The 20617-nt window shown below is 31.1% G+C and overlaps 1 protein-coding gene across 4 annotated transcripts; it reads right to left on the bottom strand.

Moving 5' to 3' along the window:
- Window positions 1–3328: 3328 nt before the first annotated feature.
- On the bottom strand, window positions 3329–10466 carry LOC120358833. 4 transcript variants are annotated; one of them, XM_039454384.1, is made up of 9 exons: window positions 9926–10466; window positions 9440–9579; window positions 5889–6092; window positions 5597–5770; window positions 5377–5472; window positions 4980–5168; window positions 4645–4895; window positions 4402–4561; window positions 3330–4292 (listed from the first exon to the last, which is right to left on the bottom strand). In XM_039454384.1, the coding sequence occupies exons 3-9, from the start codon at window positions 6088–6090 to the stop codon at window positions 4150–4152; spliced, it is 1215 nt and encodes a 404-aa protein (XP_039310318.1). In that variant the 5' UTR covers window positions 6091–6092; window positions 9440–9579; window positions 9926–10466; the 3' UTR covers window positions 3330–4149. The 4 variants fall into 4 exon arrangements, with proteins under 4 accessions (XP_039310317.1, XP_039310318.1, XP_039310319.1 ...); XM_039454385.1 differs by lacking the exon at window positions 9926–10466 and having other exon boundaries at window positions 9440–9898; XM_039454382.1 differs by lacking the exons at window positions 9440–9579; window positions 9926–10466 and having other exon boundaries at window positions 5889–6250.
- Between the last annotated feature and the right edge of the window lie 10151 nt (window positions 10467–20617).

A 20617-nucleotide genomic window follows, 5' to 3' on the forward strand; every position in this document is an offset into this window, starting at 1 on the left:
CACTCCCTCACTCCCCCTCTTTCTCTGTCTCTGTTTCCCCTTCCTTTCCTTCTTGTGCGTTTTATTAAAAGTGCTACTTTTAACTTGCAAGTGCACATTTAAGTAATCTAATTTGCATTAAATTTTATTATTCGCGGGCGTAGATTCATTATGTAACAATGCACCCTCCCGAAAAATAATATGCATCGTCCCCGGCCATCAATATCCGGAAAAGAGCCACCGGGTGGTGCCTCGGGCACCCAATTGTAAGAACGTCACATGCTACGCGCGGCAAAACCGTGTCGAGCCATTGCACGCGCCAAATCGGTGCGCACGCGCACACGAGAGAATGCACGTTTGTCCCACTCCGGCGACTTCGCCGCCAAGCGCCGAAAATGACGAAGCAAACGGAGTCGCCGAGTATAAACAAGGCCGCGTGCTTTGATAAAGTCGCCTTTTTCCGTCAGCCAGCATCACCATCTGGTCCGCTGCGCCTGACATCACGGAAAATAAAGTGGTCAAAGGTTCTTGGCCACGGCGAAGGTACTTTGCATTTCCGTCCAGTTCCTTCTTTTCCCGCATTCTCGCGAGCACGAGCGTTCGACTCTCGTCAAGGTTCTTGGCGAGAGGAAGACCGACCAGCTCCCGAGCGGTGGACATCTCCGTTCCTCCGCGGAACGCTAACCAATCGCCGTTACGGGGTTTCGGTCGAAGTACTCGAAGCGTTCCGCGGCTTCTAGACCGCCATCGCTTCCGGCACGCACGCGGCCACTCGGCTGTCCTGCCGATTCGCGTACCGCAGCATTGCGCCGTGAGGCCCCGCCCACCGTGCAACAATGAGCCGCAAAAAACCGCGCCCGCGTTGAGACATCATCCGCGTCCCGTCGCCTAGCGACGCCTCGCGGTCACCTGTACATAGCCGTGTAAATATTCGCGTTTTGAAATCTGTCCGTCTGCGCACTGCTTCGAATTCATTTGCTTTGTCCATCCGCGCGCACAGCATATCTGTAATCTTTCTGTTCCGCATATAAGAGAAATAAATGTACATTCGTTATATGTCATACATTGCCGCGTAATTATTTCCGAGCCCGACTTCTTTCCTCTCTTCCCGTTTGAATCTTTTTTCTCGCACCGCTCCGGCGAGTTGATCCGTGCAGAGAAAAACGGTACATAACAATTATAATAATGTAAACTTGAAGATTTTACAGCCATCCCAATATTTGACAGCCGGATGACAGATCGAAATTTGATAAGTTAAATGTAGCATAATTAAAGTGACAGAGAGAGAGAGAGAGAGAAAGTTTAAAGGAATGTGCTGTTCATGTACTTTTGTCAGTCAGTTAAGCGCGGGAGGTGCCCCACGGAAACACCCGCATGTAACAGTGAGTCGCGCCGTCCCTGTCTACCACTTGTATCCAACCCGTCATACGCTAATTCTTATTGGAACTTGAAAACTAAGCTCCGGACAAATTTTTGCAAAAGCAAAAATCGTCTTAGAATTTGATTACAAATATGCCAACTTTGGGACCAATAGGTTATTTTGAATCACCCTGTATATAACGCCTGTGGCCGCACTCGACTCATGAGAAAATCCCCGCGGCGTGGCCGCCTGGCAACCACGCCAGCACTCCCGTGTTAAATCCATTTCAATCTCTCAATATGGCCAATATTTCATCCATTGTTTACAATAAAGTCACATATTTTAATTTTTATTTATAATTGTATTTTCTATTGTTTACATTATTTTAACGATATATTAAAACAGTATAAGTATTTTGGAAACTATAAAATATGATTTTGTCTATAATATAGTGTATGATTTCTTTTTCATTTTTAGATCATTTTTGCGTCATTCCTTATCGGTGATTTTTTAACAATAAATAAAATCATGATGATATCCTGATGATATCATTATGACTTTTGTGTTCTACCTGGATAGATGTGTGTACTAGATAAAAAAAGAGACGTATATATTTTATGTATGCCTCATATGTATTTAATTAATTGGGTCCATTCAGTACTATCGTTCAATGAAGCAGTTAAGTAGCAGTTGAATGTGATTGGTTCTTACCTTTAAATTCAACCAATCACATTAACTTATTATTTAGCCGCTCAATGAGAGATTGTAGTATCAAATACACACAATTAATTAAATACGTATGAGAAATATATGAAATAATGTAATAATAATGAAAAAGATATTTTCCAACACTTTTTTCAGTGTAGTATAAAATATATTAGGAGTACAAATTGAAAACCGCCGTTTTCCAGTAGATGGCGCCAGCGGTAAATGCTGCCAAACGTTAGATCAAAAATTTTAAATGTAAGGTTGAGCATCTGGTAACAATACCTTATCATTGCAGTTGTGAATTTTTATCGGCGTTATATATTTTTTTGTGATCGAAAATGTCGAAATTTGTGCCCAATAAGCGTCATTTGCGAGAAGTTTGCTTTTTGCCTTCAATTCGAAAAAATCTGCGGCTGAGGCGCGTCGAATGATTGTAAAAACTTATGGTGAAGCTTCCATTAGTGAAAGAACGTGTCGAGAATGGTTCCAACGCTTCAAAAGTGGTGATTTCGGCGTAGAAGACAAGGAGCGTCCCGGACAGGTGAAAAAGTTTGAAGACGCACAATTGGAAACATTACTGAATGAAGATTCATCTCAAATGCAACAGGAGCTTGCAGATTCATTGGGCGTGACTCAACAAGCTATTTCACATCGTTTGAAAACCATGGGAATGATCCAAAAGCATGGACACTGGGTGCCATACGAATTAAAGCCGAGAGACGTCGAACGGCGTTTTTTCGCGTGCGAACAGCTGCTCCAACGGCAAAAACGGAAGGGTTTTCTGCATCGTATTGTAACCGGCGATGAAAAGTGGATCCATTATGATAATCCAAAGCGAAAAAAATCGTGGGGCTACCGCGGCCATGCATCAACATCGACGGCCAAGCCAAACATCCATGGCTCGAAGCTCATCCCAGATAGCACGTGGACGTCCATTGGACGTCCAATGGACGTCTGACTTCGGACATTGGGACGTCCTTTAGGTAACCGAATAAAGTCCGACGGACGTCCTATGGCCGTCTTATGGACGTCCGTTTTCTACTGCCTCGGATGTCCACTGGACATCCAAAAAAGGATCTAAAATGGACCTAAATTGACCTAAAAAGGACCTAAACTGGACATAATTTTCAGTACCCTACTATTCGTAATTATTGCTGAAATAAATGTTATAACTATATATAAAGGAAAAGTTTAGAAGTAATAATAAGTCTGAAATACAAGATTAATTCATATATTTATTATAAAACATTTTTAAAACATTTATTAAACATTTATAAAACATTATATATTATATATATATATATATGCATATACATATTATATAACTGTACACACAAATTTTTAATGTAATAATGGACAGTCTTTCACTCAATTGAGTTTGCACATGGTTTAACTGCAGAAATTATATTTCGTTATTTGATTATACATATGCGAAATAAAAAATAAAAACGAACGTAACATTAAGATATGCGCAGTGCGATCTTTTACAAAATAAACAACGTTCACAACCTTTTAATCTTTTTATCTTTACTATTTATAAAATATCAGAATAAAATCTTTGCACTTTCTTAACGAGTTTAATATTTTTCTATGCGTCGTAGCATAACTAGTTGTAGAAATTTATAAATACATACATATAGGGGAAGGTTGCCGCACCGGCTCCTGAATCACACCACATCGCCTAAAAATTCAACTTAATAAAACTTAACAAATAGAACTTAAAAATATATATTTATTATAATTTAGTTATTTCAAAAGTGGTGCAATTTCGGCAACCTTACCTTACACACGCGCGCATGTATAAATATATGTATGTATGTATAAGTTATATAAGTAACAAAAATAAGAGCAAATCAGTCTTCTTACGTTATTTCGTAATTGAATGAAACTATAAGTGGACTTATAACTTTGGATAACTTTGGATTGAAACTATAAGTGGTGTTTAGAAATCACTTATATTTATATTAATATCTATAAAGTGAAAGTAGTTTCACTGCAATTGTACGTTGTCCGCTATCACTTCTGAAAGAATTTTGATTCCCCTTGTATTAACTCCAGCAGATTTTCTATGGTTCTAGAAATTGTAAGAAATGTTACAATGTCTACAACAATCGGCGATTTTCATGTGCTTCAAGTTTTTTTCTTTCAGCGTCATATCGTTCTTTAGCCCTTTTTAACCATTTCTGTATGGCCTTCTCTAGTTCTATTTCACTGTACGTCGAATTAGAATATTCAGCACCTGCAGCTGTAACAAAAGAAATTTTATACATGTATAAATTGATACAAATATACATATATTTATTACTATAAAAATATCATATTAAAATGTAATATATTTTTATAAATACATTTACCTAATAACATTTTCGTAATTCGAAGATTACAAAATTTTTTTTTGAGTTTAGCACCTAACCAACTATATTGTTGTGCAAGTTCATTAGTAATCAATCGGCACAAACTTCGTTTGATAAAATTGTAAGGAGAGGTGCCTCCTATTTTACATGTTTCGGTAGTCTGTAACAAAAACTCGTACATTACAATACAATATTTAATTCTAATTTTGCAAAATTTATACAGAACATATATATGTATTTTACCGAGCGTTTAAAGTTCTCTTCAGTTCTTAAAAATTGCTCCACGGTCTCAATATTTTCTACAGTTTTTAACGGTAGATCAAAAGAAGAATAAATAGATCTTATATCCTGCTGTTGGTTGTTATCCTGATCTTGCCGCAGATTTAAACCGGTTATGACATTTTTCATTTCTCTCAAATCGTCTACTATCTGCCACAACTGAGTTCGAAAGTAGCCTTGCTGGCGAATAATTTCTTTGAAATAGTTTGCATTACCTGTAAAAGAAGAATATTAATTCTTAAAATATTCATCTTTCTATCTAACAATGATAATTTTTAATTCTTAAAAATAATACATACAGCCATCATCTGGAGTGGTTGCGGGGAAAACATTATTCAAATTTATCTGTGTGTCGCATACATCATAATTGCTATTTAGTAAATTACACGTTGATGTACTTGGTGTTTGTTCGCTAACTTTGGTAATTAAATTTTGTCCGGTTACTCCATTCGTGCTTACGTTTAAACTCTTCTTAATATTAATAGATTCTAAAAAAACAATATTATATCTACAACTTTACGTTACAAAAATATGTGGTTCTATCTTTTACATTACTTATTACAATTAAAGTATACAGTTGCTCAATATTTTATTTCAATAAAAATCAAAATTTTGTATATATTTATTTTAATAAATAGAAATTGAATTATTTTATTGTTTTACTTGATTAATAATTATTTTATTTTATTAATGTACCTGTTATTTGCGGAGGTTTTGGAAGAGTGCTTTCAGACTCGTCAGACTCTTCACTAGAGTCTGCAGTCCTAATCTTTTTTTTCACCACTTTGTTCTCTGAAGAAATAATTTAAAATATAAATTTGTATATATTCTTTGTAAAATACATTTTAACATTATACAATAAACTTTAATATTTATATAATAATTGTAGAGAGTAATTTTTATTTATAAAACAAACCTTTAACGTGTTTCTGTTTTGTCGGAGCGTTGTTTTCCTGATCGCTATCACTGCAGGTGTCACTCACAAACAACGGATTTCTTGTCCTTTTTCTTTTTGTATCCTCAACTTCTGAGTTTAAATCGGATGTACATTCAGCCTTTTTTGTTTTTTGTCTTGCCACATTATAGTCATCTAAAATTATGTAAATGCTTATATTCCAGCGAATAATAGCAATAATATACGTATATAAATTCACTCCTAGAAAAATAATATTAATTTAAATAATTTTTTTAAGTAAAATGTTACTGACCATATGTGCTGTTCCGAAACGTAATGATATCATAAGATGGCCAACATGTATTTCGTTCTACGTTTTTTCTAATTGCAGCGATAATTTGTTCATATTTAAATGGAGGCCAATAACATTTGCTATGTTCTATCCAAGTTGATGGTACTGCTTCAACAGTGTTATCTGCTGTAAATTTAATAATTGTCCACGTCGGTTTGGCCATTTCTGGAAAAAAAACAAGAGCACAATTTTCTTTTAGACAGTGACTAATTGTACACGTAACGAACACGTGACGAACATTTTTAATATTAGGATTAGCATCTTTTCTCATTTTAGTCATTATATTAATGTATTAAAGTTAGCACATATTGTAAATATTATTAAAGATTATTTTTTATGTTTAATCACTTATTATTTATAAAATTATGTTCTCCAAGTCATGAAATTATGTTATATAAATCACTAAGTAATATCCTTAACAAAAAATCAATATTAAAAGTTAGAACAAATTGTGCAAACAATTAACCAAAATAATCGTCTGTATTATTTGAAATAGCATTTTTTTCAAATGACTTGAATATTTTACGTACAATTTTACATGTAATTATCATACAATATGTATTCGTTAATTACTTTTAAACTATAAATTTATCAAAATATGTATATAATGTATATAATGTATATAATGTATATAATAAATAAATATATATATATATATATATATATATATATATATATATATAATAATGTATATAATCAAAATATGTATATAAATATAAATTATGTATATAAAATATGTATAAAAAAAGTAAAAAAAGTTAAGTACAAATACAGTCATAAAAAAACATTTAAACTTAAAATAAATGCACTTTTAGAATATATTTATAATATACCATGTTAGTCATTATAGATATGATGTGTAGCAAAAAAAACAAAGAATTATTAGTCTATAAGGCAAAGTAAATGATTGCTAAATGTAGCTGCCTATATTATGTGTAAATATAATGTATATATATTAGTCTGTAATAGAGATATTGTAATATTACTTAAGTAATTTATATGAAACAAATACTGTAGCAAATCGACCTAGTAACATGAATTACATTTCCTTCTAATACAGTGAATGAAAGAAGATCTAAATAGGTAATCACACAATTTTGATTAAATTAATAAAAATATAGACTGGATGACGATAAACATAGATTATATTAAAAATATTAAAACAAAGTAAAATTAAAAAATGTTATTAATACTAATAAAACAAAAATTCTTTTTCTTGTCTTACTTTAATAATAATTTTTGTGAAGATTGTGAAATAAACTGAACAAATTTCATATGATATTCTCGATATAAATTTGTAATTATTAGCAATAAATGCTTTGTTTTCTATAATTGTGCATGTAATAAAGGAAAAATAACGTATTTATTTTTATATTTTAATCTAATACATTTATGGGCGACTTGGTCCAAATTCCAAATCTGTAAATTGCCAAGATCACAGACTTTATAAATATCGAGTTTTGAAGATTTGCATGGATTGATATAAAAATCTTTAAGTGTCTTATACTTATTTCCAATTATAATATTATTCTCGTCATTAGAAGCAAAATTTGAGATAATTATAATACTTCCATCCAACAAACAACAACAATTATCAGGTTCTTTAGTTGTTAATAAAAATTTGTCAAACACAACTTTACTAAATTGATTACAATTACGACAATTTATAAGCGGACCATTAGAATGCGGATTTAAAAGTTGAGGTTTATTACATTGTTTTGTGTTTAAATTAGGATTAATATAATTATTTTGTTCACTTATCCGACAAACAATTTGCTCTAAAGGCTTATCACTTTTGCGAACCATTTTTAATATAGATTGCATATAATTCTCAAATGGGAAAGCACTGAATTGTTGCAATGTTCCGAATTTTTTCACATCATCACAAAGATGTAATAAATGATGTGTATTATGCGATGCATTTTCTTTACCGTACAGACTAATAAATGTTTCAATGTAGTATCGTAATAATAATTTTGCATATTCTAAATATAGTTCAATGTGCTTTGGATTGGATAAAATGGTGGCAGCTGCATGTAAAGTTACAAAATTTAAATATTTATCACGATTTAATACAGATTTTAATACAACCGGTCCCGTATATAATAAAAATGTTCTAAATTCCGTGGCTTTCCACCTTTTACTTTCTGATAACGATCTTGATTTTCTATTAAAATCACATGGTATATTATATTTTTGCTTTTCTAATAGAGTAGATATTATTAATAGTTGTTGCGATGATAATTTAGCAGGTTTTTTATGACACCATAAAGAAACGACTAATTTTTTTACTTCACCCAAGAATAGTAAGTGCATTGGATCTGATGGGAAATCATATACCATATCTGTATTTGGAAGCAATTCTAATATTGATGTACCCGTATGATGATCTGGCTGCGATTTTGATCTGAATTTTTCATCTGTTCTTATATTAGAAATTTCTAAGTACGGAAAGCACACTCTATTAAAATGATATTCTCCTTTAGCTTCACATTTTGTACATGAATAATAACCGGAATGACCTTTTGTATATTTTATAAAAGATTGAGCTGGTACATCACAAATAAAAGCTTTAATTTTAAACGGATAGATTATTCCATTAATTCTTATACCATGAGTAATTAAATCTTGAGCTTCTTTTACAAAAGAGTACAAAAATTTATTAGCATCTGCAGGTTTTTCATATCCGTGATAAATTCCAATAATGCCTACATTGCTGTAATTATTAACTAAACTGCATAAAATAGGATAGACTTGACTCCCTGAACTTTTAGACAAAGGTAAACCGTCGATATTTATAATAATTTCAATTATCTGTAAATTTTGAGAATACTGAGATGCAAGTTTTTCCACGCAATAATTTATTCCAAAATGATAATAGTAGCCCGGTTCGACATTATCTGTATTTATTTTTCTCAATGTGCCTAATAAAGTACGAGCATCTCGAGGAAGTTCAGGATATTTAGGCTTTATATATGCCATCAATTCGTTTAACGCAACATGAGTTATTCTATTTCTAATAGCCCATCCTTGCAATTGTGATGTAATTTCATTATCATCCTCAGAAACATTATTTAAAAAATTGCGATTATCATCATTAATGCAACAACTATTAATATCATCTACCTTATTATTTTCATTATCAAATACTTCATTATTTATTAATTCGTAAGTATCAGTATGAATGTCTCCTGTTACTGATAACTTATTATCAAATTTTGTATTTAAATCAATTGTGTTTACAAGTTTATCTCTTTCACTACATGATGCATCACTAGTACTCGAAACTGAAGGTGGACTAATATAAGTGAATGAAGGTAAATCTTGAATTGCTTCTACGATATTAATAGATGCATCAGTTATCTTTTTTGCACGTTTATAATATTTCTTATTTGTATTTACTTTAGGCATTTTTAATTATTTAATTATTTTTAATTATTTAATTAATTTTAATTATTTAAGTATTTTATTATTTTTAATTATTTTTGAATTATATTTGTATTATACTTAACTGCGTCAAGTGTTGATCTTCTTAGCCATGAAAATCTATTTCAATCCATGTAATTCTCTTCAATTAAGATCCGAAGAAGTTGCACGTAGAGAGATCCGGAATTCACGAGCAGCCTAGATTGTAAAATGCTGAAATGTTCGCCTGAAAAAAATCGATAAACAATATTTTAAAAGCGACAAGTGGAGGCAGCAGTTGGGACGACAGTGAATTGAAGCAATTTAACCTTAGAACAATTAAGTATATATGTTCTAAGGCAATAACATAGACTTAGGCTACATTCCAAAACATCTTCTACGAGGAAAAATTTAACTCGATATACGATATAGAGTATACGTTACATGTATTTCGAGTAAAATTTTCCTCGGAAAGAACGTCTTGGAACCTAACCTTTAACCTATTATGCAAAGTGCCCAACATAATAGGTTAATCAACGCCGTCATATTTATGTATATATTTTTTACACACAATTTTAATAAAATGTACTTACTGTTTTATAACAATAAATGGAAAATTGCTATCAAAAAAACGTAGAACGAAATTTAGAACACGATTAAGTCACAAGCACAAAGGCGGTTGCCGATTTCTCGATGAGACGATACTGGCGAGACCAGTCATAGAACTTTTCTATGAGACCAGTGATGATCAAGGGCCGGTTTTTCTTGCGCATGCGCGACTATGAAGGAGTAAATTCAGCCCGTGTTCCGAAATACAATGCCTGTACTAAAAGTCTATAAAATATAAACGTAAATTATAGATTTTCAGTACTAGCAAAATGCATATCAGAATAAAGCCACAGTCATGTAACAGACATGAGTACTAGACTTGGCTTACTTGACAAAAGGATATAGGTAAAGAATCATGCACTTAACGTTCATAGTCATTTGGCTGCACGCTAATGACGCACTTCCCGATTAATGCCGAGATCGAATGTCCTATGGACGTTTAAAAATGGACCATTAATGGACGTCCAAAATTGGACATACGATGGACGTCCATTTCATGTCCATGGACGTGCGGACGTAAAATGGACCGGAAACGGACGTCCATAGGACGTCCTGTGCTATCTGTAGTTCCCGATGAGTTCTATCAAAAATCTTAATGATAAAAATCTGTAGGATTGAAAACGAAAATGTTACGGACGATCGCAGGTGTGTCGATTTTATATTTTCCGAGTGCAAAAAATTTTTTAAGAGTTCTGATAGTTCTGTTTTTCTGGTAGTTCTGTTTAGAGTTCTGGGTAGTTCCCGATGAGTTCTATCAAAAATCTTAATGACAAAAATCTGTAGGATAGAAAACGAAAATGTTACGGACGATTATAGGTGACGACTTTATACTTTTCGAGTGCAAAATTTTTTTTAAGAATTCTATATTATTCGTGTACAAGAAAATTTTTAAGACTTCTGGTAGCTCTGTTGAGAGTTTTAGGTAGTTACCGATGCGTTCTATCTAAAATCCTTATGACAAAAAATTTATTTAGAAATAGTTCTGCCTGATAAAATAAAAAAAGTCGCTGTTAAATTCTCAAAAGTGGTATCAATGAAAGAGTTGAAATTTCAAAAATATCAGTTTTCCGAAATTTTCTCATTAAGATTTTTCATAGAACTTTGTAGTGGCTATCCAAAACTCTCAATAGAACTCTGAGAACACTTAAAAAAATTTTCACACTTTAAAGTTACATAATCGACATTTGCGATCATTCATGACTCTTTACAAGGTGATTAAATACATGCTACGTCAGAGCTACGTCAAAAATAACTTATAATGCGCAAAACTCTCAAAAGCTGATTTGCATCTCATCTTCGTTCTCATAAAAACGACTTTTTAGTAATACAAATTATTTCGAAATTAAAATCGAAACGGTTTATCACTAGAATTCTTTCTGGAATTCATGTAGAACTGTAGATATTTTAAAATTTGACAAAAACTGTGACGGCAACTTTTGTAGGAAAAAGTGAGACGCTGTATGAATTTGACATCTCATTTTGTTTTGAGGCATTTTTTACTTTAATGACATGAACTGTTTCATCTATTGTAGGAGCTGTACAAATATTTAAAATAAAGTTAAAACTCTCAATAATTAATCAGTTTCTGCTAAAGGATTCTTCAACTTTATATGTACAAATTTATATCTTTTAATTTGTAAAATTCATTTTATTTATTTCGTACGTACATTATAGTATGTGGTGTAACAATTTTTTCAGAAGATACATACATTTTTTTAGTTCTGAGGCTATCATATTCATACCATGAAAATCCTGTATACACTATAGCTGTGTAATGTCCCATTTCAAAAGATTTGCTTTGGTTTCCTTTATATTCTATAATGCCGCATAACGAATAACTTTTTTCTCCAAGTTTGATAATTTTAGTAAAATTTTCAAGTGATACGGTTTTTTTACACTTGACATTGTAACTTGAATCTGATATCACACTTGTGTCGAGGAATATGTGAGGACCATAATCGTGTTGTCTTTCTAAATTAGCACAACATTTTTTGCACGCTTGGGTAACATTTAAATTTTCCGTATCGTCAATAGCTTCTTGTATATAATCAAATCCTTTTCTAAATAATATTTCTATGTTAGCACATAAAGTGGGTAAATTTCTGTGTTGCACGTATTTACAATTAGAACAATTTGTATATCTAATTACACTGGGTATATCCATAAATAATTTTTGCGTTAGGCAATCAACGTTACAAGTAGCGTCGAGAAATTGTACATATCTTGTACCTGAAATTTTACAGATATTTGTTTTTTGTAAAATTTCCATGCGAATTTTGTAATCATTTGCAATAATTTTTCCGCGGGCTAAAATATGTTGCGCTAATTTTAACACTGGATATTCGAAATCTTGGATGTAATTTTTATAAAATTTTTCTTTGCCTATCGCATGTGCTAATATTTGTACAAGAGAATCAAAAGCACATGTATTTTTTACACATACATATTTATTTTTAAATTTAATGCTTTCGCACATATTGCCATTTCTTAATATTGGTATATCTACGAATTTATGTGATTGTACAAAATCCCAGTCTGGAAAAGGATCCATATAAGTTGAATGTTTTCTTTTTTTACCTGGTGTAATTTTTCCTCTCCAATTTTCATGTTCTTTAAGAGGATTTTTTTGCTCTAGATCGGATTCATTTACATCTTCTGAACTTTTATCGTTTATTGCTTTATTCCTTTCTAGACTTTCTTCAAGCACATTGTTTACCTTTTCCATACCGACATCTTGTATATCACTAAAATTAGATTCGTTTACTTCTTCTAAGCTTTTATCTATTGCTTTCTTTATTTTTATGTTTGCCTCTAGTGTATCATTTACGTTTTCTATATTGACATCTTGTACATCATTAACATCATTATAATCGAATTCGTTCGTTTCTTTTTTTAAGTTTTTATTATCCATTGCGTTATTTATTTTTATGTTTGCCTGAAGTATATTTTCTACATTTTCTCTACTGCTATCTTGTAAAATATCAAAAACCTCAACTTTACTCGACGAAAGATCAACTGAATAGTTGCTTTGTGATACATTGGTATTCATCAATGTATCATTAATTTCAGTAATTACATCGACATTCTCGTTCGCAGGCTCTTTTAAAATAGCTTTTACTTTCTTTTTAAGCGATTCAGTTTTTGAAAATGTAGATTTTGCTGAGGCTTCTTTAACACGACCATCTAAATAATCTACGTGACGAAAAATAAATTTATCGGCTCTTAAAGGCAATTCGTTTTTAAAAGCGCGTATTTTAATATTAGCAAATTCCGCTTCAACGCTGGAAGACGTTGCAACGCGATTTCCAATGCCAAAAAACGGTATCATAATACCAGTCCATAGAGGAAGATAGTACATTAAACGTTTCAAATTTTCTGCAACTTCAATATTATAATAAGCATTTAATGTTTCGCCATCAAAACATTGCGACGCAATGTTTGAAGCTTGATCGTAAATTTTTGTGGACCACTTCACCCATGGTTGAGAAGATTGTTGTTTAAAATATTTTTTATACTTATCTTCTTCTATTTTCTCGTTTTCAGACGTTTCAGCATGCTCTATTTCTTTATTAATTTCAATAGTCATTCCTTTGATAATTGAATTTACGTATTCAAATCGTATCTGGGATGGAAGTTGACTAGAATTACAAGTTAATGTATGACTGAGTGCTACTACTAAAATTGATTCCAAAAAATATTCTAAATTTTCAATTGATTGCATTTGGTATGCTTGACAAATCGATCTTATAAAAAATTGACGTACTTTTGCAAATGGGTGCTTTTTAACGCAGATCCATCTACATATTATTGCCACTAAATGACTAACATCTATACGAATATATGTAGCAGGGAGTGTTTCCTTTTGGTTTATTATAATATCATAGCAAGTGTTCATATAGTCTTTTAAATCAGCTTTCTTTCCAAATGCAATTGCGATAGATATCAATAGAGCCATACTAAAATCGCATACAATCATTTGAGGAATCGCGACATTATCACTCAAAATCGTCAAAAGCCAAGTTGTTATTGCAGTCGCAGTATGATCGGCAGATAACATTTGGAAAACAGGTACACTTCCCGCAGACGAAACGCTCATACATTGATATAAAAATATGTGCTTCGATTTTACATGCGTATATCGTATTTTTTTAACTATTGATCCTGTAGCGTCAATTGTCATGAATGATGACTTATCAAATTTCGAATTTAACTTGTAAAGCAATTTTTGCTCTTTCGTCCAATAGTGACAGAAGAATGGCGATGCTCCAACTTTTTTTATGATTCCTATATGTGTCATATTTTCCGCGTCAACTAAATTACTTATTGGTAATGATCCTAAAAAATAAAAATTATTATTTATATTTAATTATATCCCGGTTAAACCATAATAAATTTATCAATTCTATAAATATGAAACAGTATCATTTTGTACAAAATAGCAGACACAATTGAAGAAAATATTTCAAAAAAATTATTTTCTTATATTTTAAAGTAGGTCTATACGAATTTTTCAAATATTTTAATTATTAAGTAAATAAAATTTATTATACTTATTTACTATGTAACTGTTTATTACATAACAAAATTTATTTCTGCAATTTACTAATTTTCAATAGTTTCTTTAGAAATTTTAATTTTTGTACTAATTTATGGTACTTTTGTTAAATATTAGTATTCACGTGAAAATTAATAAGTTACCTGTGATACCCAAACGTTTTTCTTGCATTTCACTTTTTGCTTTACGTAAAACATCAGTGTTTGGACCTGCGTGAAGTTAGCCCCTCGAAATTGAAAAAAAATAACTTTTTTTAGCTCATTCGATTGCACATCGTTTGCACATTTATGCACACCTCGATTTTTCGTTTGCACACTTTTAGTTTAAAAGTTATTAATAAAACAAATTTGGGGGGGCTAACTTCACAATAGCCCCCCAACTGCGAGCAAATTAGATTTCAATAGGCTTAATGGATAGATTTTCGTTTGCACATTTCGAATCAAGTTGATTTTTCGTTTGCACACTTTTAGTTCAAAAGTTATAAACAATTAAAGTTTTAAGAATAAAAATAACTTTTTTTAGCTCATTCGATTGCACATCGTTTGCACATTTATGCACACCTCGATTTTTCGTTTGCACACTTTTAGTTTAAAAGTTATTAATAAAACAAATTTGGGGGGGCTAACTTCACAATAGCCCCCCAACTGCGAGCAAATTAGATTTCAATAGGCTTAATGGATAGATTTTCGTTTGCACATTTTGAATCAAGTTGATTTTTTGTTTGCACACTTTTAGTTCAAAAGTTATAAACAATTAAAGTTTTAAAAAAGTTGATTTTGATAGATAAGCTCGAAACGCAGATAATGCGGTTACAATAGCATTACCCAGTAGACTTATTTGCACTTTCTTAAATCGGTTAATTTTTTATGCTTAATTAAAGTTATTAACAATTTAAATTTTGAGAAGAGTCGCCTTCGTGAGTTTGCACACCTTTAGTTAAAATGATTAATAAATATATTTTTGCGGAGTGAGGGGAGACTTTATCAACGTTATATAAGTAATAAGGTAATATAATTAAGCTTTTTTTATGCAAGTTTTTTGCTTTCACGAAATAATTTTAAGTAGGTTTAACAATTTTGGAAAATAAATTAATTAAAAAAAAAATAAAAGATTTTTGTAGGAAGTTTATTTTATATTAATCTTTTAACTTTTACAAAATTTGTTTACAATCAATACAATCAACAGATTTTTAGTTTTACATCTTTAAAAATTTTTAGTTAATTTTATATAAGCTATGACGCTTGGTTTGATTAATGTTTTTGATGATTGCAATTTGACAGGTCGAAACAAATCAAAAAATTAATTATTAATAACTTTTTAAATAAATGTGTGCAAATGAAAAATTCGACTTGTTTGGTAATGTGCAAACGAAAATCTATCGATTAATGCCATTTTGAATTCAGTCTCGATGTTTTGAGCTTATCTACCAATGTTGACCGTTCTCGAAAATTTAATTGTTGATAACTTTTGAAATAAAGGTGTGCAAACAAAAAATCGACTTGATTCGTAATGTGCAAACGAAAATCTATGGACTAGTACTATTTTAAACCCAATATCACGTTTTAAACTCATGTACCGCAGATTTCTATTCTCGAAACTTTAATTGTTTATAACTTTTGAAGTAAAAATGTGCAAACGAAAAATCAACTTGATTCGAAATGTGCAAACGAAAATCTATCCATTAAGTCTATTGAAATCTAATTTAGTCGCAGTTGGGGGGCTATTGTGAAGTTAGCCCCCCAAAATTTGTTTTATTAATAACTTTTAAACTAAAAGTGTGCAAACGAAAAATCGAGGTGTGCATAAATGTGCAAACGATGTGCAATCGAATGAACTAAAAAAAGTTATTTTTATTTTCAAAACTTTAATTGTTTATAACTTTTGAACTAAAAGTGTGCAAACGAAAAATCAACTTGATTCGAAATGTGCAAACGAAAATCTATCCATTAAGCCTATTGAAATCTAATTTGCTCGCAGTTGGGGGGCTATTGTGAAGTTAGCCCCCCCAAATTTGTTTTATTAATAACTTTTAAACTAAAAGTGTGCAAACGAAAAATCGAGGTGTGCATAAATGTGCAAACGATGTGCAATCGAATGAGCTAAAGAAAGTTTCTTTTTTTTCAATATTTTTTTTTCAATTTCGGGGGGCTAACTTCACGCAGGTAGTGTTTGGAAGAATAGGTGGATAAGGATCGCCAAATTCCATTAAAGTTTTCGCTTCATTTCGTATATAAGTAATCGCGTCCGTTTTTGTGTCAATGAGATTGCCTGCTATATCTAATCTTCGCTTCCCTGCCAATTGTCGTCTTGTTTTATGGATGAAATCAGGCTTGTAGTCTTTTATTGTGATTTCTGACAGAATATCTTTGTTTTTAACAGAATAATTTTCAATTAGGCCGATTATTCTTGCACCACACTCTTTACATTGTCCTTTTAATTTAATGGATGCATTCTTTTCTTTTTTTCTAATAGATCCTTTAGCATATTTGAACGACCAAACACAAGAGAATCGCGATTTCTCCCAAATTTTCGCAGCAAACAAGTCAGTCCATCCAGGTTTTAAAATAACATATTTTTTACCATCATTATAAACGGTTTCTTCCGGTTTTATAGAAAGCCATTCTGTTGTCGATATTATTATTTTAAATTTATAGATAGGTGTATTAGTAGTTGAGGTATTTGGATTAAAGGATTCGTCAATTGTAGTTTCGTTCGTTTTCAGAGTGATTGAAAATGCGTGTAAAAGATTATCATAAATTCCGTTTCTATTATTTTTTACAATAGTGTAAACATGTTTTCCTTTCGGATTACCATTCATAACGGTTTCAATTGACGCGTAAATTTGATTAGAAGGAGGAAAAACATTTCCATCTTTATCGACTACTCTATAAGCGGGATTCTTCAATACTGTTAGTAATTTTTCGATGTCATACATTTTTCTTTTGTACTTGTTACAAATATCTATTAAAAGTATATTAAAATAATTAGTTGATAGCATTAATTATTACATGTATAGTTGTATAATAATTCTAAAATAATTAAAATTAAACAATAATTCGATTTTTCTCCAATTTCTTTAAAATTATTTATTCAAAATCTAAATATTTTTACTCTTAACAGATCTTTTAAAATTCGTGTTAGCTTAGAATTTTTTAAAAATTTATTAGGTACAATAACGTAAATTGTTATTATCAAATAAATTAGCAATTTTTTTGCTTTAATTTGACAAAAACATTTTAATAAAATTCTGGAACAATATCATTTATTTATTAAAGTTTTCTTTAATTTAAAATATTTTTAACTTAAAAATATATTTGTAGATACTTAAATAAATGCAAAATAGCAAATTTTGTAAATTGGTATACACTAAACAAATAAATGAATTTATAAACTGAGACTGCAAATTTTTGGACGCTTGCATTTGCATTTGTTTGTTTATTTCTTTTCATGTTTAACGTCTAACTAACGATCGAAATGCAAATCAAATGGTGGTGAACATTTTGTTCATAATTATTACAAAACAATTTTTTAATTTTAATAACAAACATTGCCATTCATTGTTTGTTCATTATTCGATTGTCGATGTATTCATTTTTAAACAAATTGAAGAAAAAGCACGATTAAAAAAAAAGATATACAGAAATTGCAAATTGTTAAATTCTTGATATGTATCGTTCAGATATTGCAAGTTCGTCAAATTCCTCGAACGCTTTATACAAATCTGTAAGACGCGCAATTCTTAATTTTAACGTCGCGTTGTCTATTTTTACCTTTGTCAAGAAGATTCGTGAGGGTAGCAATTTGGGATTTTAGAAGTTCATTTTTGAATGAGGAGTTTGATAGAACCGGCAATTGTTGTATATGATTAGAAACGAATGACTTACGTTAATCAGCAAGACCTCTGACGTGCGGGCACTGTAATAGTCAAGAGCTCCACAGACAAACTAAACTACCTCGATGCCTGTGCACTTTATAACCAAAATTTTTAACTTTTTCCTGATCTGTTATTAATAAAAATTTTTATCGTCTTTTCAACGTCAGCGAATGAGAATAAATCGGCGGATCGGCACTGTAGTAGTCAAGAGCTCGAAAGACAAACTAAACTACATCGATGGCTGTGCTCGCCTTATAAGCAAAATTTTCAACTCTTTCCTGATCTGTTATTGGTAAAAATTTTTATCGTCCTTTCAACGTCAGCGAATGAGAATAAATCGGCGGTTCGGCGACTTGCGACAAACGTGGATGCCAGGATTCGACTTCATAAACGCCGAAAACAAAGAAAATCGGCGGATCGGCTACTTGCGACAAACGTGGACGCTGGGATTCGACTTCATAAACGCCGAAAACAAAGAAAATAAGTTACCAGTCTTCCGACGTTCTTTGATTTCGGCGCCGAAATTTCGTGTTAAAGAAGCCTCAGCAAAATCTACATTTTCAAAAACTGAATCACTTAAAAAGAAAGTAAAAGCTATTTTAAAAGAGCCTGCGAACGAGAATGTCGATGTAATTACTGAAATTAATGATACATTGATGAATACCAATGTATCACAAAGCAACTATTCAGTTGATCTTTCGTCGAGTAAAGTTGAGGTTTTTGATATTTTACAAGATAGCAGTAGAGAAAATGTAGAAAATATACTTCAGGCAAACATAAAAATAAATAACGCAATGGATAATAAAAACTTAAAAAAAGAAACGAACGAATTCGATTATAATGATGTTAATGATGTACAAGATGTCAATATAGAAAACGTAAATGATACACTAGAGGCAAACATAAAAATAAAGAAAGCAATAGATAAAAGCTTAGAAGAAGTAAACGAATCTAATTTTAGTGATATACAAGATGTCGGTATGGAAAAGGTAAACAATGTGCTTGAAGAAAGTCTAGAAAGGAATAAAGCAATAAACGATAAAAGTTCAGAAGATGTAAATGAATCCGATCTAGAGCAAAAAAATCCTCTTAAAGAACATGAAAATTGGAGAGGAAAAATTACACCAGGTAAAAAAAGAAAACATTCAACTTATATGGATCCTTTTCCAGACTGGGATTTTGTACAATCACATAAATTCGTAGATATACCAATATTAAGAAATGGCAATATGTGCGAAAGCATTAAATTTAAAAATAAATATGTATGTGTAAAAAATACATGTGCTTTTGATTCTCTTGTACAAATATTAGCACATGCGATAGGCAAAGAAAAATTTTATAAAAATTACATCCAAGATTTCGAATATCCAGTGTTAAAATTAGCGCAACATATTTTAGCCCGCGGAAAAATTATTGCAAATGATTACAAAATTCGCATGGAAATTTTACAAAAAACAAATATCTGTAAAATTTCAGGTACAAGATATGTACAATTTCTCGACGCTACTTGTAACGTTGATTGCCTAACGCAAAAATTATTTATGGATATACCCAGTGTAATTAGATATACAAATTGTTCTAATTGTAAATACGTGCAACACAGAAATTTACCCACTTTATGTGCTAACATAGAAATATTATTTAGAAAAGGATTTGATTATATACAAGAAGCTATTGACGATACGGAAAATTTAAATGTTACCCAAGCGTGCAAAAAATGTTGTGCTAATTTAGAAAGACAACACGATTATGGTCCTCACATATTCCTCGACACAAGTGTGATATCAGATTCAAGTTACAATGTCAAGTGTAAAAAAACCGTATCACTTGAAAATTTTACTAAAATTATCAAACTTGGAGAAAAAAGTTATTCGTTATGCGGCATTATAGAATATAAAGGAAACCAAAGCAAATCTTTTGAAATGGGACATTACACAGCTATAGTGTATACAGGATTTTCATGGTATGAATATGATAGCCTCAGAACTAAAAAAATGTATGTATCTTCTGAAAAAATTGTTACACCACATACTATAATGTACGTACGAAATAAATAAAATGAATTTTACAAATTAAAAGATATAAATTTGTACATATAAAGTTGAAGAATCCTTTAGCAGAAACTGATTAATTATTGAGAGTTTTAACTTTATTTTAAATATTTGTACAGCTCCTACAATAGATGAAACAGTTCATGTCATTAAAGTAAAAAATGCCTCAAAACAAAGTGAGATGTCAAATTCATAC

The sequence above is a fragment of the Solenopsis invicta genome, chromosome 10 (genome assembly GCF_016802725.1).
Source record: "Solenopsis invicta isolate M01_SB chromosome 10, UNIL_Sinv_3.0, whole genome shotgun sequence".
Classification (NCBI taxonomy): Eukaryota; Metazoa; Arthropoda; class Insecta; order Hymenoptera; family Formicidae; genus Solenopsis; species Solenopsis invicta.

Bases quoted from the DNA above. Each gene is read 5' to 3' on its own strand.
- LOC120358833 (XM_039454382.1), bottom strand. From the start codon at position 6,207: ATGACTAAAATGAGAAAAGATGCTAATCCTAATATTAAAAATGTTCGT. The intron at 4,896-4,979 runs GTATGTATTATT...CTTCTTTTACAG, and splicing joins AACCACTCCAGATGATGGCT to GTAATGCAAACTATTTCAAA. The intron at 4,293-4,401 runs GTAAATGTATTT...CTTTTGTTACAG, and splicing joins AATTACGAAAATGTTATTAG to CTGCAGGTGCTGAATATTCT.